Consider the following 17,650-nt stretch of genomic DNA (forward strand, 5'->3'; position numbering starts at 1 on the left):
GGTCTGAGGTGAGCAGGGAGAAGGGGAGAGAGAAGAGGTGCGGGCCAAGGGCACATCCTGGGCCAAGGCTCAGAGCCGAGGGGGCAAGCATGGTCTGGTCAGAGAGCTGCCAGGTGTCACTGGTCTAGGCACTGGAGCTGGAATATGAGGGAACAGGACGGAGCACAGCCAGGGGGTTGGCAAGGCCAGGGACACAGGGCAGGGCAGGGCAGGGGCCTGGGTGGCCGTGGGGAGAAGCTTGGGCTGGACCTGAAGGGTGCTGGGGGTCTGAGCAGGAAGGACAGGGCGTGGCGGGGCATGGACAAAGGATGAGACACAGGAGGAAGCATGAACCCTCGTGCACACGCACACACACACTGCCCACAGGAATGCTCTTAAAGAAAATGTTTTCACCACCAGCCATTTGTAACTGCTCCAAGAGCCCAGCCCCACTGGCCTTGGTCCTGGGAGAAAAACCACAGGTTTTCACTTTTTCCATGTGGTGGGAGGGGCTGGACCTCTGCAGAGAGGCCACGGGAGCCCTGACCTGTCCCCCATCAGCTTCTCCTCGTCCCTGGATCTCCCAGGAGAGGGACTTTCCCAAGGAGAGGGTGGAAGCTGGAATGAGGGAGGGTGGGGGCCAAGAGAGGCCTGTCTAGTCCCACTCTGTCCCTCATCTGTGCAGTGCAGGCTCCAGCAGATCTTCAATCAATGTTCGATGGAGGGATAGGCGGAGGGATTGGAGGGTGTGTGGATAGATGGGTGCATGGGTGGGTGGGTGGGTGGATGGATGGATGGAGGGACGGGAGAGAGGGAGGGTGGGTGGATGGATGATTAGAATTTGATCCTGAGAACACTGATCTTGGGAGAAACTACAGGGTCATCATGATTTCGAGCTCGGTCACCCAGACTACTACTATGCCCCCTTTCCCCTGCATCCCTTTCCCTCATCTGGCCTGGCTTCCATGCCCCACAGAGACGGAGAGCTCACGACCTGCCCATCCCACTGCATAAGGCAGCAACTCTTCCCTCCAAACAGCGGACCCTCCCAGGGCCATACCTGAGCCTCTGCGTCGTCCTTGTCCCCCTGCCCCTCCAGTCACATGAGGCCCTGGGGCCCTGTTCTCCATACCAGTGCCCCCAGTTTCCTTACGGCAGAGTTGTAAAGGTGCAACTCACAAACTGGATTCAGTCCACCAACGTGTTTGGTTTGGTGAAGAGAGTTTTCCTATGAACAAACTGAACAACTGGGAAAACCACACAAAATCTGGATGCCCCCTCATCTCATCTTGAAAAAGGAATCTCCCCCCTGCCCCCCGAGCCTGCAGTCCCACCTGGTAACCCTGGGCAGCCAGGGAGTCACAGCTGCCCCCCTTATCCAGGAACAAGCTGGGTCAGCCAGCCCTGTGGTCGCTGGTCCCATTTGCACCAGTGTTTTCCTTAAGGCAGAGAACCATTTCCCTGTGTGTGTGTGTGTATATATATATATTTCTATGAAAAATAAGCAATGAAAAATAAACCATATAAAACCCAAGAAGGCCATGAGGTTTCCCACTGTGGAAGTGAGGGTCCCTTCCGTGGCACCTGCACATCAAAGTGACACAGGACAGGGCGGAAGACAGAATAAATCATGGTGCGTAAACACACATGACCTGTAGGTGGTGCTAGGAGCCAGGAAGAAAAATAAGCTGGCATGGAGCTGGGTAAAGAGAGGGGGCTGTCCTATTAACTGGGGTGTCAGGAGAGCCTCTCTGAGGAGGTTATCACTTGACAGGTGAATGAAGTGAGGCAAGACCCATGCAGACATGCAGGGAACAGCATTCTCAGGCAAGGGAACAGAAAGTGCAAAGGCCTTGGGGCAGGAGTGTGCTGGGCTGGGGCTGATGAGGCAGGATCCTGTAGCCAGGGTTAGAACTTTGATGGGACTGTGAGTGAGGCAGGAGTGCCGTAGGACGGGTTGGAAGGTGTAAGTGGTGGCATCTCATGGTTCGGGGACACACGAGCCTGCACCTCCTGTCATCCAACTCACTCATTCCCTTCCTATCTCAGGGGCTGCAGATGGCACTAAAAAGGCCAAGTCCACCAGGCCAGGAAACAGAAGCTCCATCCCAGGCCTCAGATCCTGAAGACACAGGGATCCATTTACACGTGACCCTCCCCACCCCCACATACACACGTGGCTGTTACCAAGGGCGTAAACGGACCCGGCTGCCACCACATCGTCCCCACTCCCCCCCAATGCCACAGCCTCCTCCCTGACTTCTTTTTCTCACACAAGGACATAGGGTGACAGGAGCCAGGGGACATGGGAGATGCCCTGCTATGAACTTGCTGTGTGGTTTTAGCTGCTTCTCTCTGGACCTCAGTCTCCCCGATCCCACAATGACGGGGTGGAGTGGACCAGCATCACCCAGATGAATTACAGCCCTGATGGTGTTTGCACCACTCCAGGGTGACAGGAGAAAAATGCGGACCACTTACACAGCAAAGGTGTGCTTGAAAGTGCAGGCTCTGCAGGGCCGCCCGGGTGGCTCAGTGGCTGGGTGACTGACTCTTGATTTCAGCTCGTCATGATCTCGGGGTTGTGGGATCGAGCCTCATGTCAGGCTCCACGCTGAGCGTGGAGTTGGCTTGAGATTCTTTCTCTCCCTCTGACCTTCCCCCCGCTTGCTCACGCTCCCTGTCTCTCAAATCGATCAATAAATCTTTTTTTTTTTAAGATTTTATTTATTTATTTATTTGACAGAGAGAGACACAGCGAGAGAGGGAACACAAGCAGGGAGAGTGGGAGAGGGAGAAGCAGGCTTCCCGCTGAGCAGGGAGCCCGATGCGGGGCTCAATCCCAGGACCCAGGGATCATGACCTGAGCTGAAGACAGACGCTTAATGACTGAGCCACCCAGGCCCCCCTAAATAAAATCTTTATTAAAAAAAAAAAAAAGTGTAGGCTCTACAGGCAGCCCCGCCATGACCCCAAATGATGCGACTCTGGGCAAATGCCTTAGGCTCTCCGGGCCTCAGTTTCTTCATCTGTCAAATGGGGTTTGTAAAGTTCCAGTCTCGTGGAGCTGTTGCGAGGGTGAGAAGTGTTAACGCACATTAAGCCTACATGTGAGCACATATGTAGGTGTCATAAATGTACCTGTGTGCCCATCTGTGTCAGCGAATGCCTGTCCTTTATTCTGAAACTCTGTCTCTAGCTTTTGTGAAGCAGCTGAAATGGCCTTTGGTTTCTGAAATGCTGGCCAGTTAACGGCACCACCAGAGATCCGCGGCTGTCCTTCTTGCTCTTTCCCATCCCACTGTGCCCATGCTGCCCACCCCGCCCCATCAAATCCTCAGCATGTCCTGCCAACTCCGCCCCCAGAGCTACCCCTTTGTTGCCATTTACCGGTCACCTCCGGGTCCAGGCTCCTGTTCTCTCACCTGGGCTACGTCAACAGCCTCCTAACAAGCCCCCCGCCAAGGTTAGTCTCTGTCCGCAGCCAAAGACAGCTTTAAACCCCAAGCCCAATCCTGTCACGCCTCTGCCCCAACCCCCAGTGTCACTCATCTTACTTAGAATAAATTCCAAAGCCTTTCCCGGCCTTGAGGCTCTGTGAGACCCGGTTTCCGAAAGCCAAGTGCTCTGACCTCATCTTAACCCCACCGCCTCGGCTCGCTAGGCTCAGCCACAGTGGTCCTCTGGTCACGCGTCCTCCTACCTCCGCCACTCTGCCCCTGCAGGCTCCTATGTCTACAGTCTCGGCATGGGGGACATCTGTAGCCAGCCCCCAAGTCTGAGGCCAGACCCTTGGGGAAGCCCTCCTTTTCAGTCTGGTTAGAAGAGCCCCGTAGGCACTGTTGCCCCATCTGCTGATCTCTGCTGCCATATTTGCCACTCTCAGACATATCTATCTTTATTTATTGGCTTATGATCGGTCTCTCCGACTCGTGTTAGCTCTGTGAGTTTCGGGTCATTGTCTTTCCCCTGCTGTGTGCCCGGTGCTTGGAATCGTGTCTGCCGCTGCCGAAGGAAGGGACACTGGGTGGCGCAGTTTGTAATCTAAGTTTACAAGATCTGATAAAAAGTTCAAGTCCTGGGTTGGTCTCCCAAACATTGTGCTTTCCTGGTCTGTGAAGTCCAAGGCTTGGAAGCCACAGGACAAGACGGTCTCTAAAACCTTGTTCTGCTACCCCATCTCTGGACACCTGGCAAGGCCCACCTCCCTGATCCATGCCTCCTTTACAACTCAGCCTGAGCCAGGCGAACACCTGGGTCCCAGATACAACAGGTCATTTGTAGTCTTTGCTTTGCGTGTCCCAAACTGTTGCCCCATCCACAAAGTCTTCGTGGTTCCCGTGGCCACTGTTAGTGGCTGACCCAGGTCTGGAGAGCTGGGCGCCACCCCTGAGAGGGGGAGCCACCCTGGCTCACCTGAGCAGGCAGCTGTAGGAGAAATCGAGGAGACCCATCTCACGCCAGCCACCGGCCTCTTCTGTGGTGTCGCCCAGCAGGACGGTGCGGAGGTTGGTATACATGGCGTCCGTGAGTGCCTGGAGGTCCCTGTGGAGGGTCCTAGGGCAGGGAACAAAGTAAGGGTACAGCCTCCAAAGGGAAACACATGCGCACAGGCGCCCGCCATCCCTAAACCTCCCAGGGCTCTGGTTCCCCGTTGCCAATGGGGGCCTGCGGACAACTGGCCTAAACTCGGTAATATTATTATCGTTACTATCATCATCAGTGACAACGGCAGTTGCTCTTTATTGTGCCAAGCACCATGATCTCATTTCATCCTTTGACAACTCTAGGGATCACAGTTACAATATGCCACCCATTTTAGCGGCAGAGAAACTCAGGGACAGGGAAGAACGTGACTTTCCCAAGGTCACACAGCCAGTAAGCGATGCAGCTGGGATTGAAACCCTGGTCCGCCCAACCCCAGAGTCTGAACCCCCAACCGTGACAGTCTGTCCCTCCTCGGGACACGCAAGCTCGGATAAGGAACCCACACACTTCTGGAAGAGAGAGAACTAGCAAGCCAACTCTTTGTCCTTGAGACCCAAAGTTAGGGACACCTGTTTGGATAAAGCATCCCCCGACCAAGGACCGCTAAGACGTGACCCTGAGTGAAGGCGACATGAGGAATGAGGTCGTCTGGGCTGGCGACCTGGTGTCACTGCGTGTGCCTAGGAGTCTGGCAGTGCGTGCGGCTGAAGCGGAAGTCCCTCCATACCGAGCCTCCACAATACAGAGTCGACGCTGAGCCATGACTGAGCATGTGACTGGAAGCCCACAAAGGTGGGATCTTGCATCTGAGGTGAAGGCCACTTTGGACCACGTGCAGGGATCTAGACCAGGAAAGGCCCCGCGGCAGCAAGCACACGGTGTCCCCGCGCCACGGCGGAACCAACGTCCAACAGCGACACCTCGCGGCAGCACCGAGAACAGTGCTAGGCTGCCGACCCAGCTCTCTGGCCCCACCTGCTGTTTGGAAACAGCATGGACCCCTGTAGAGGGAGAAAACCACCCGGTTCTAGGATAACTCAAGAGGGGAAAGCCTCCAGAAGGGTTCCACAAACTCCCAGGAAATATAAGCTCTTGGATGTTCAAGTTGAAACGTTGTTGGGGAAACAAACAGACATGACCCACGTGAGATAATGGGTAAGTAAAAGGGCTTATCGCAGGGCCTGGCACATTGTAAGTGCTCAATAAATGGGACCTGGTGTAGCGATTGACCCTGATCCAGCAGTTCCCCAGACCCCACTCCAAGCACTAGTCCTCGATGGAGACAGCAGCCCTTAACAGATGTGGGAGCCATGCCCAGAAGACCACATACTGGCTGATGGGAAATTCCCAGGAACTCTTAGGGCAGACACTGGAGGAAAGTGGAGTCCTCCCTGGGTATGGGGGGCAGAATGCAGTGACCTGGGGATTCTTATTGCTAATGGGACCTGATGGTCCCCCTAGAATGCCAGGACCCAGGACACTCGGGCTCAGAAATATTCCTAGAGGTGACCCCACAAAGCCAAGGTCAGATTGGGCGTTGTCTCTCATTGATGTTCACCTCATACTCTGGCCTTTCCTCAGCTTTAGCAACCCTGCAAAACCCAGTCTTCTAATAGTTTTTGTTTGTTTGTTTGTTTTTTTAAGATTTTATTTATTTGCGAGAGAGAGAATGAGAGACAGCATGAGAGGGAGGAGGGTCAGAGGGAGAAGCAGACTCCCCGCTGAGCAGGGAGCCCGATGCGGGACTCGATCCCGGGACTCCGGGATCATGACCTGAGCCGAAGGCAGTCGCTTAACCAACTGAGCCACCCAGGCGCCCAAAACCCAGTCTTCTAGATGCTTTTCCTAGCCCCGGGAGGTTACCCTTCCTGGAGACGGACCACTAAGAATTACCATCAGACTGCATGAACTCCAGGAGCAGACCCAGAGTCTTATTTCCTCAGTACATCAGCTGGAGGAGACTAGGCTGTGGAGTTTGCAGACCTGGGTTCAAATCTCAGGGGTGCCATCTACTAATGGTGGACCGTGGGTAACTCACTCCACTTCCCTGAGTCTGTTTCCTCAACTGTAAAATAGGGATAAAAGTACCTACACTTTTGAGGCAACAGCACAGATAGCAAAGTATTTCTATCAAATCCCCGGCATATGGTAGGTGTCTTGAAATAGTGACTGGCATCATTCTGCACCCCCGGCATCTAGACGGTGACTAGCGTATAGTAGGTCCTCAGATATTTACAGACGTAATGATTGCAGAATAAATGTGCTCACATATCCTCTTGTTGATATAATTCCTCCTTATGTTTCAGGACCTGCTAACTTCCTTGCTGTGTGACCTAGGGCAAGTCACTGCTCTTCTCTGGGTCCCAGTATCCTCAGCCATAAAGCAGAGCTGTGAGTAGCTTACCCTCCAGCATCACTGGGAAAACTAATGAGATCACAGAATATGGACTCAAAAATATTAACCCCCCCACCCACTTCCTTTCCTTTTACAGATGAGGAAACAGAGGCTCAGAGAGGGCAAGGGACTTGCCCAAAGTCACACAGCTAGGAAGTGGTAGGGCTGGGATTTGAATCCAGGTCTGGCTGACCCAAGCCCCAGTCTCCTCCTACTGAAATCAGACCTGCCTCCTAAAAGGAATAAAGGTGAGAGGAACCTTTCTTCAGCCCAATTCTTTTGGCCCCTCCCTGGCCACCCTCAGGCACCGTCTCCAGCCACTCACAGTTTCATCTTGGCCTTTTCATCACTGGGGCTGTAATGTGGGAGCTGCACATCAAAAATCCTCTCCATGAGGAAGACAGCATAGGCGTGGAAGTCCAGCTTGGTGCGAGGCTCCCACACCACCGCGTCATAGGAGTGCGGGTCCAGGAGCACGGTGACATACCTGCCGCCCACCAGCACCTGCGGGAAGTCAGCAGGGATGGAGTGAGGAGAGCTGCTACAAATGACAGCTCTCGGGGGTCGGGGGCCCACCCTGTGCCAGACACTTCACAGACAATGTTCTCTGAGCCACCCCTCATGATGACCCTACGAGGGAGGGACCGTTTATGGCCGCAAACGGAGGCTTAGAGAAGGCACGTAATGTGCCCAGGATCACGCAGCGGAGACGCGGCAGAGTGAGGACTGGCGTTCGCTTTTCTGCGCCGAAGGCTGTGCTCGCAACCACCTCCCATTATTATCTTGGTCACTGCCTTCTCGCCGGCATCCAGGAGAGAGTCTGCCCACAGAAGGCAGCAGGTGCATGTTGTGTGCATCACGGGTGGGCGGACGGACGGACGGACGGACGCTGTTGGGTTAATGCTAGCAGCTGTACCAGCAATACCTGCTTCTGAGGGAGCCTGAGCTCTGAATGTAACCTGCTGCCCAAGAAGGAAGGAAACAGCAGTGGAGAGCTGTAAGCCTGCAATTAGCAAAGGAAAGGGCATCTTCCCTCAAATGTCTGTGGGGGGGGGGTCACACAATCCTAACCACGCACTGCCTTGGCCCCAAAGTGTGATCTGGGAGTCACATTAATCAAACTCTCTTATAAAATACAGGCCATTAGGGCATGATCTCAGGGTCGTGAGATCGAGCCCCACATCAGGCTCCGTGCTGATTCCCTCTCTCCCTCTCCCTCTATCCCACCCCTACCTTCTAAAATAAATAAATCTTTAAAATACAGGCCAATATCCAAGAAAAAAATGCTACTGAACAGACTGTTAGATGGGTGGGTAAACAGAAGGATATCATCAGTGAATGTATGTTGGATGGAAAGATGAATGGACGAGTAGCTAAAGGTTAGTTGGAAACTAAAAGTATGGATGAATATTGGGTACATGATGGCAGGATGCTCAGTGGGTACTGGGTAAAAGGACTGAAGGATGAATGTTGCATGGGCGGAACTTGAAAGGACACATGGAAGGCGGATGGATGTGGTGGTTGTTTGGATGTTGAAGGGATGGATGGATGGATGGAGATATAAATAGATGCATATAGAGTGGACAGATATTGGATACTGAATGGATAGGTAACTGGATGTTAGGTGCATAGTGGCAGAAGGATGGAAAGATGGGTAGATAAATGGAAATTGGTAGAAACTGAACATATGGGAGTTCAGCCAGTTAACTGCCCGACTCTTGATCTCAGCTCAGGTCTTGATCTCACAGTCGTGAGTTCAAGCCCCACACCGGTCTCCACACTGGGTAGGGAGGCTAATTTAAAAAAAAGATATTGAATATATGGGTAAAAACTGGATAGATGTTAAGTACATGAATGGAAGGATGCTGGATAAATATGAGTAGACAAAGGGTTGGATGATGGATAAATGGATGGATGGACAGATGCTGGATAGATATATGGAATGATGGATGAGTGGATAGAATTTTGATGAAAATGGAATGTATGAATGTGTGTTCAGTGGATATTAGGATGGAAGGATGCTGCTTATATATTGAGTAGACAGGCAGAAGGATAAATGTTGGATGGATGGATGTTGGGTAGATGGAAGTTGAATGGATGGATAGAGGTTGGTTGGATGGACATACAAGAACTGGACAGACATTGAATGACTTGATGTTGGGAAGATGCTAAAGGGATAATGAAGGGATGGATGTTGATTAAGTGCTGGCTGTACAGCTGGATAGAAAAATGGATAGAAAGTTGGTTGGGCCACTGGATGGGTGGGTTAGTATATAAACTAAAAGAAAGATGTAGAAGGAATCTGTGAACACCAGGTATGACCGGCCCAGCTGCTCATCCCCTTCCCTCCCTAGAGGCACAGGACACACTTACAGTAAAGATATCACCATGCTTCTTCTTCATCCTAGTGAGGAAGCTGGCCGCATCTTTTCCAAACTCCAAGGCATGGCCCAACCAGGGGATACTGCCCAAGTCCAGGGGAGGCTCGCCAGGTCGCCTAGAGAAGCCACAGTACTCATCACCATTTGATTAAGCAGGGAAGAAGACAAAAAGTGTAGGGCATAGGGTGTAATTTTTAAGTAGAGAGGATAGAGCAGGCTTCCCCGAGATATTTGAGAAAGACCTGAAGGTGGTGAGGGAAGGAGCCACATAGATATCTGGAAGAAGAGCCTTCCAGGCAGAAGGAACAGCGCAAAGGCCCTGAGGCTGCATCATGCCTGGTGTGTTCCTAGAACAGTAAGGAGGCCAGTGTGGCTGGATTGGAGGGAGCAAGGAGAAACAGCAGAAGCTGAGGCCAGACTGGTAATGGATGCCAGACCATGCAGGGCCTTGGAGGCAGCTGTGAGGACGTTAGCCTCTCCCCTGAGTAAGGTGGGAGCCAGGGGAGAGTTTCGAGTAGCACAGGGACATGATTTGACTTAGGTTTTTTTTTTTTTTACAGGATCCTTTTGGCTGCTGAGTAGAAGATGGATTACAGGAGGCCAAGAGCAGAAGCTGGTGTTGGTACATGTTAGGGAGTCCTTGTGGGTGGGAGAGCTTTCTAGAACTCAGTAGTACAAGGAAGGAAGCAGCAGTGGAGTTCTCTGCACTCGCTCACCAAATATTAACTAGGAAGCAGGCACTGCTCTGTGTGCTGGAGATACAGCAGTGAACAGGAGAGGCGAGGTGCCTGACTTCACAGGGCTTCCATACTCATAGGGGGAGGCAGACAAAACCCAAAAAAAAGCAAAATCATTTCAGGGAGTGGGAAGTGTGATAAAGAAGATAAAGGAGCTGTAAAAGACAAATAACCCAGGGGTCCCTGGGTGGCTCAGTCAGTTAAGCATCCCACTCTTGATTTTGGCTCACGTCGTGATCTCAGGGCCATGGATCTCAGGGTCACGAGATTGAACCCCACTTCAGGCTCCATGCTGGGTGTGGAGCCTGCTTGGGATTCTCTCTCTCCCTTTCCCTCTGCCCCTCCCCCTGCTCACTCTTGCTCTCTCTTAAAAAAAAAGAAAAAAGACAACCCAATTTTAAAATACACAAAGGATTTGAATGGACAGTCCCCTAAAGAAGAGGTACAAATGGGCATCAACATCCTGAGGCACTGGGGAAACGCAAATCAAAACCACAGGGTGGTACCACTTCACACCAAGATGGCTATCATCTAAAAAAAAAAACCAAAAAACAAACCCAGGAAAGTAACCGCTGGCAAGGATGTGGAGAAACAGAAATCCTCCTGTATTTCTGGTGGGAAAGTAAAATGGTGCAGCTGTTTTGGAAACTAGCCTGGCAGTTCCTTGAAAGGTTAAAGAGAGTTACTTTACGACCCAGCAATACAGCCCAAAGAGCTGAAAACATAAGCTCATGTACAAACCTGTACACTATTGTTCATGGTGGCATCATTCATAGTGGCCAAAAGATGGAGCCAACCAAGTGTCCATCGACTGACGAATGGACAGACCAAATACTGTATGCCCAAGGCATGGACCGTTCTTCAGCCACAAAGAGGAATGAAGTAATGATTCATGCTACAGTGTGGATAACCTCAGAACCATGTTAAGTAAAAGGAGCCAGACACCGAAGGTCACATATTGTGTGATCTATTTCTTTGGAATGTCCAGAAAAGGCACCTCCATAGAGATGGAAAGTAGATTAGTGGTTGCCAGAGGCTGAGGGGAGGGGAGAACGCAGAGTGAGTGCTAACGGGGATGGAATTTCTTTGGGGGATGACAGAAAATATCCTGAAGTTAAGCAGTGGTGATGGTGGCACAAACCTGTGACTATTCTAAAACCCACTGAGCTGGATACTTTAAAAGGGGGAATGTTAGAGTATGCAAACTATAGGTCAGTAAAGAAAAAAGAAGGGTGACGGGACAGAGTGAGGGGGGCTGGTTTAGAGAAGGAGTCCATGAAGGCCTCCCCACGGAGGCGCCACGTGAGCAAAAACCAGCAGGATGAGAAGGGAGTGCAATGGAAGAGGGGGGAGAAGAGGATTTCAGGCAGTGGGAACAGCAAGTGCAGAGGCCCTGGGGCAGGAGCATGCCTTCGAGGCTTTCAAGACAGCAGGAGCCAGCATAGCCGGAGTGGAGAGTGTGGGGGTGAGAGGCAGGACATGACCCGTGGCCAGGGTCAGGCTTCCACACGGGGTGCCAGGGGGAGCCCCTGGAGGGTTGGAAGTGGGAGCTGGGAAGTGATGTAGTTGTGCTTTTGAAAAGCCCCAACACAGAGACCACCGTGATCATCCAGGGGAGCAACAATGGAAGCGGAGGCGACGTCAGCATCCGACCCCCCCGCTTCCAGGACAGGGGGCTTTCCCCCCCAAGACACCTTTGGCGGTATGGGCAGGACTAGAGCTTCCTTTCCTTGCTCTTTGTCCAGGTTGCTGCCAGAACTCCCCAATGAGCCAGGTGTTATTTCTGGCAGCTTTCATCGTTCCCCAGAAAAGTCCCAAGGAGGCTCAGACAAAGGCAGGAAGCTGGGAGCCCAGGCGTCTGACTCCTGATGTGGTCGCGCTGGCTCCTGGAGGCTGGGTCCTGGATCCAGCTCGGGCCCAGGCCACATTCCAGGGTGACTCAGCCGTCAGCCAGCGGGGATGAAGGAGGCTCTATTTTGGGGTCTGCGGTCTCGAGCCTCACCCGCTGACACTCTCACTGTTTTGAGGCACTGCCAGGCCCGGGGGAGGAGGAGGGGAGGGCTGGACCCTCTCATCCCCAGCTCCTGCCCACACAGCCTGCCCTTCCTGTTTCAGATTCCAGGACACCTTTTCTGATCCCCGCCCCCCCAGAGTTTTAATTCCCATCACATGGGTTCCTCCCCAAACTGCCCACGCCTCACTCACAGACTCCATTGCCACCTTCACCACCTGTCCCGTCTCTCTCCCACTCAACGCGCTGCAAATCGGGGGAGGGAGTTAAGGATGGGTATCGCCCCCCCTTTTTGTCCTGAAATAGCACACCTACAGGGGATGGAAGTTCCATGAATGTAGGCACCTGTTGTTGACCCCGACACTTACAACAGTGCCTGGCACGAGTAGGTGTTTAATAAATACATGTCAGACGAATGATTCACGTATACAGTTGGTGCTCAAGGAGCAGCACCTGCCCCCCAGAGTTGCTGAGGGGGTTAAGGGACTCTGGATTGCCCAGGGCAGAGGCTGCATCATTTAGCTGTGCTATCTTGGTGGACTGCCTCTCTATCCAGTAGTTTCACCTCAATTCAGAGCCTTGGGCTCTGGGAGGATTTCATGGGGGGACAACAGGGAGGCTTGTTTCAGCAACCTGAACTTCCATTTAAAGTGCTAGACCCATCCTTTCCCAGGGCCCACCCACAAGCTGTCTGCCATTAACACTCTCTGGCTTCCCACCCCCTGCCCCTCGCCTCCCACTGTGTAGAGAAAGCATGTGGCCATTTTGCTCTGGTTTTTGTTTTCCTGTTTTTGTAACCGACACCAAAGGTTCAGAGAATTCTCAACATAATGAAGAACAGTCAGAGCAAGGACAGTAGATAGAACAGATGCACATCAGGGAGGCAACAAGGAGCGGTGGGGACTGTGGCCAGGCTGAGAGAAGGCTCTTCTACTGAGTCCCCCACAGGTGCTGCTCCATTGTCCCATCTTTCACGAGAAGCTGGAAGTGTGGAGTTTTATGGGTGGAACCCCCCGCCCCCAATTTTCTCCTCTTGCACCGTGTGGCACACAGCAGCCCTTCATTTGTGCTGAATCTGGCCGTGGACCACCATTTGGCAGTGCATGTTGGAATGAGATAGATCTAATTGTGCCTGGAAATTTTGTATCCCTCAAGGGCCCAGATCAGCCCCTGGGCCACCAGGAACCTTCACCTGATGCCACGGTGGCCTCTGGTGCCCTGGAACAGGGGCCTCCCACCTGGAGACCTCTTCCAAATGCTCCTAGAGTAGCAGACACACAAGCCCAAAAAAGGAAGAGAGATGTCCTCTGCCCACATCACAGGAGACCAGCTCCATGAGCCATCTCAGGGTACAGATGGAGAAACCAAGGCCCAAAAGGAAAGCAGGAAGAATGTTTCTGACACCCACATGTAGGTCATGAGCCCCAATGGGCACAGAAATCAGACTCCTAATTCACAACCCAAGGCCTCCTGATTTTGGCTCACAACCTCTCCCAGAAGACAGTCACAGTTACCGAGCTGGGTTTAAAAATCCTTGCTGTAACTGCAGAAATTTGGACTGGAGACTAGATGATATTAAGAATTTTTAGGGTGCCTGAGTGGCTCAGTCGTTAAGCGTCTGCCTTTGGCTCAGGTCATGATCCCAGGGATCATGCCCCGCATCGGGCTCCCTACTCAGCGGGAAGCCTGCTTCTCCCTCTCCCACTCCCCCTGCTTGTGTTCCCTCTCTCGCTGGGTCTCTGTCAAATAAATAAATAAAATCTTTAAAAAAAAAAAAAAAAGGAATTTTATATTCTCAGGCAGAATAATAGAACCGTGGTTGTTTTTGACACGCATTCTATTTCCTGCAGAGATATTGTAACATCTGTAATTTTTTGTAAAAATGCTGTCAAATCAAAAGGGGATCCATACATGGGGGTTCTTACACTATTCTTATTTTTCTGTGTAGTTGAAATTTTTCATAATTACAAATTTTAACTTAAAAAAAGCTAGAGGTAAAGACAGCTGCCAATTGACTCAAGTAGTTTTCTTTTCTTTTTGCTTTTTACTGAGAAAAGCATGAATTTTGGAACCGGCTAGATGCGGAATATAATTTCTGTGTGGCCCTGAGGAGGTCACCTAGCCCTTGTAGGTCTCAGCTGTAAAACGGAGTGATGAACAGTACCTCGAGGGTCAGTGAGCAGAAGGGAAGGTGTGGGGCCTTCCTTGTTTGACTCAGACTGGCTCACTGTCTACACAGCATCAGCATCCTCCACCTCTTTTCCAACACTTGATTATTTGTCCTTCCTTAGGAACTTTCTGGTTACAGCCACATCTTACTATCTTAACATCATGTGGTTCTAAGACTTTTGAGTGTTCAGATTACAAATAAACTGTGTGGGAAGCAAGGAAATTCGTTTTTCCTGGGAATTAAAAATTCTTACAGCGCAGATTTGTAATCCAGGCAGACCCTGCACAAGTTGCTTAGCCTCTCTGAGCCTCAGTTTCCTCCTCCGTAAAATGGAAGGAACAAGAGTGGCCCCTGCTGAGTTGGGAGGAGGAAATGAGATTGGTGCCTAAATTGGGGTCCCCGTGGGATCTCCCCAGGGCCCACCCAGCTGCCCCTGAGCTGTCAGTGACCCCTATACCCACACTTCTCCCCAGTACCCACTTGCTGACCCTCCTAAGCCACCAGGTATAAAAATCAACAACCCACCCTCAAAGATAAATTCGCTCTCCTGGCTATAGCAAGAATTTGCCATATGTTTAACTGGCATTTTTTTTTCCAACCCCGCAATTCCACTCTCTCCTATTCCCATCATCATCCCCATTTTAAAGAATGGGAAACTAAGGCAGAGAGAGGTTGCCCAGGTTGTTCTTATTCCTAGAGGCTGAGAATTTCCATATGCTGAGCATCCAGGGACCCTGCCTCCCAGAATCCATGTAGTTCATGGCTGCCCAGTCTACCCCAGAGTGGGTAGCAGCGGGTCTCATAGGAAGACCATAGCACTTTGTCCCAAACAGCAAAACCGCTGGAGACAACCTAAGAGTCCATCAACTGGGACAGGAATAAAAAGGAAAAAACAAAACCTTCCATTTATTCATACTACGGAATACTACACAGACGATCAAAAGAATGAATCAGATCCCCATATAGCAACACGGACGGATATCAAAACTAAAATCTGGAGTGAAAAAAGCAAATGCACAGTCTGAAAACATTTCCAGACTGAGTTTCCAAAAAGCCTGACCACATCCGAAGAATAATTCATTTCTCATAGAAAAACTTATGTGTGGCCTTTTTCTTTGTCTCATTTTTTTTTCAGGCAAATGAATGAATACATAGTTTTAAATCTAACCTGAAAAGGTGTCCAGAGGTTGAAGACAAATATCATGAGCTTATTGTTTGGAAATTTAACATATATTGTTTAAAAATAAAAAGTTCCCAGAAACGTTCTGGAATTTTTAGACACTCTCCTTTCATGCCCTGTATTATCTACAGCCTCATGGAGGAGGTATGATAACTAAAGGCAGTGTGGTACCCTGAATTGGATCCTGGAGGACATGATAGAAAAACTGACGAAGTTCAAATTAAGTCTGGAGTTTGGTTGATCTTAACAGACCAGTGTTGGTTTTAAGTTTTGACGAACCTACCACAATAGTGTAAAGTGTTAACAACGGCAGAAACTGGACGAGGGGTATTTGGGAACTCTTTGTACAACCTCTGCAACTTTTCCGTAAATATAAAACCAGTCTAAAATAAAAAGCGTACTTTTAAAAAAACCTGGAAATTTCCCCGCCAGGCTTGCTCTCAGGCAGCCCTATGAGGGAGCCTTGATCAACAAAAGAAGTTTGGAATTGCAGGAAGGGAAGGGAAGGGCTTCAGTCTTATCTGTAACAGCACAAATATTTAAGTCAAACGTACTGAGCTATTCCATGTGCGATTCAAATTAATATTTTAAATGTTTTATAAAAAGAAGGACCTACTGCCATGTCCCTGATTTGAGATACATGAGATTTACATCTCCTAAATAGCAGAGCAGGACAACCTTTGGGACGAGGAAGCTGAGACGTTTGGCCTCGGTTCTGCCCTGCCAGGCTGTGGGGTCTCAGGGGAGGGGAGACCCCTTTCTGGATCCGAGCCTACCGAACCCCTCGTCGACGAAGGGGGATCCCCTGGAAAGTGGTTCCAGAGCGGATAAGAGAGCATCCTTCAGGGCCTCTGCCTTCCCAGCCTCAACTCGTGCATCTGTGCAATGGGGCGAAGAGCGAGGTTCCCTCCCCCCCCGCCCCCCCAAGAGCCGGCAGAGGCTGGGGACTGGCTCGAGGGGTGCTGGATCCAGGCGGAGGCTGAAGAGAAGGAGGCGGCTTCTCGCACCCGCACCCACGCCCCACCCGGAGACCCCGGGCTCTCTCCCCAGAGGGCCCTTCGCAGGTGCCGGCCGAGCGCCGTGCGCCGGGAGCCATAGGCCGGGTCCCCCACGCCGTCGCCCCACTTCCCTCGTCTCGTCCTCACTTGGAGCCTCCCGCCGCGGCGGCCCGGCCGGGCGCCCTCCGCGAGGTGGGGCCGCGGAACTGGCCCCGGAGCCCTTCGCCCCGACGGCCGGCGCGGCTCGGGACCCCCGCGGGCGGCCCTCGCGCGGGCGGCGCGGCGGGCGGCGGGGGACTCACCGCGTGCGCCGACGGCTCAGCAGCAGCAGCACCAGCAGCGCGCCCAGCAGCCCGAGCAGCAGGGCCCAGGACATGGCCGGGGGCGCGCGGGCGACGCTGCGGCGGCGGCTGGCTCCGGGGCGCCCAGGTGCCTCTCGGCCCGGCGGCCCTCCCTCCCCGCAGGCCGGCCGCTGTGGGGCGGGGGCTGGCCCGCCGACGGCGCCGGGGCGCCGGGGCCCCGGGGAGGGGCGGGGGCGGGGCGCCCTCAGGGAGCCCCTCCCCCAGCTCGGCGGCGCGGAAAATGCAGGCTGGAGCGGAGGGGTGGACGAGGTGGGACGGGACGGGTGACGCTGGGAAGGGGCGGGGGGTCCCGAGAGGGAGGGGGTATTTGGAGGAGGGGAGGGGGAAGAGGAGGAGGAGACGGACTATGGAGAAACCCAGGGGTGATGGGGATAGGGAAGGGGGGACGCGGACGGGAGGGTGATGTGGGGACACGGTGGGTGGGGGGATGTGGTGGGGGGGTGGGGGAGGCCCACATTCTACCTACAGTCTCCTCATGTCCCCCACCCCCCGCCCCGGACCTGGAGTTCTCTAATCCTGTTTGGGCTAGGTGGGGTTGGCTGGATTGCACAGCACCGTGTAGTCCCTTCAGTCACTACAGTGAATGGGGCTGCCAGAGCAGCTCCAGCTTAGCTCTGAGTCCCCGGGTCCTCCACTGCTGTTAGAGACTGAGTGCAAAGCACCCAGACCCGTACTGGAGCACGGTAGGGACTCAGAATGTGGTGGCCATCGCCAAGATTACCTGATGCCTAGGGTGGGTACCAGCCTCCAGGTCTTGTGACTGTGCAAGAGACCGCCCCTGGGTGCTCGGAGGAACCCAGGCTCGCCACTGACTCCTCCACCCATTCACACCCTCTCTGAGGCCAGTTCCTTGTCTGGGAACAGACAGGTCAAAGTCGTTGTGAGAAATTAATGAGAGCTCGTCAGTGAAAAGAGGTTGCAAACTACTGTGCTTGGCACAGGTGAGTGT

The 17,650-nt window shown here is 52.6% G+C and overlaps 1 protein-coding gene across 1 annotated transcript in view; it reads right to left on the reverse strand.

Annotated features, from left to right (window-relative positions):
* The window catches only part of PTGIS (prostaglandin I2 synthase), a 40,812-nt gene extending 24,006 nt beyond the window's left edge, over positions 1 to 16,806 (reverse strand). The window contains exons 1-4 of the mRNA XM_035025380.1: positions 16,642 to 16,806; positions 9,236 to 9,359; positions 7,188 to 7,366; positions 4,396 to 4,536 (exon numbers count right to left, since the gene is read on the reverse strand). Coding sequence (XP_034881271.1) covers positions 4,396 to 4,536; positions 7,188 to 7,366; positions 9,236 to 9,359; positions 16,642 to 16,715 — 518 coding nt within the window. The 5' untranslated portion in view covers positions 16,716 to 16,806. The remainder of the gene's footprint in view (positions 1 to 4,395; positions 4,537 to 7,187; positions 7,367 to 9,235; positions 9,360 to 16,641) is intronic.
* Positions 16,807 to 17,650: the final 844 nt, after the last annotated feature.

This window comes from Mirounga leonina, unplaced genomic scaffold, assembly GCF_011800145.1.
Source record: "Mirounga leonina isolate KUSES-001 unplaced genomic scaffold, KU_Mleo_1.0 Mir_195, whole genome shotgun sequence".
NCBI classification, from domain to species: Eukaryota; Metazoa; Chordata; class Mammalia; order Carnivora; family Phocidae; genus Mirounga; species Mirounga leonina.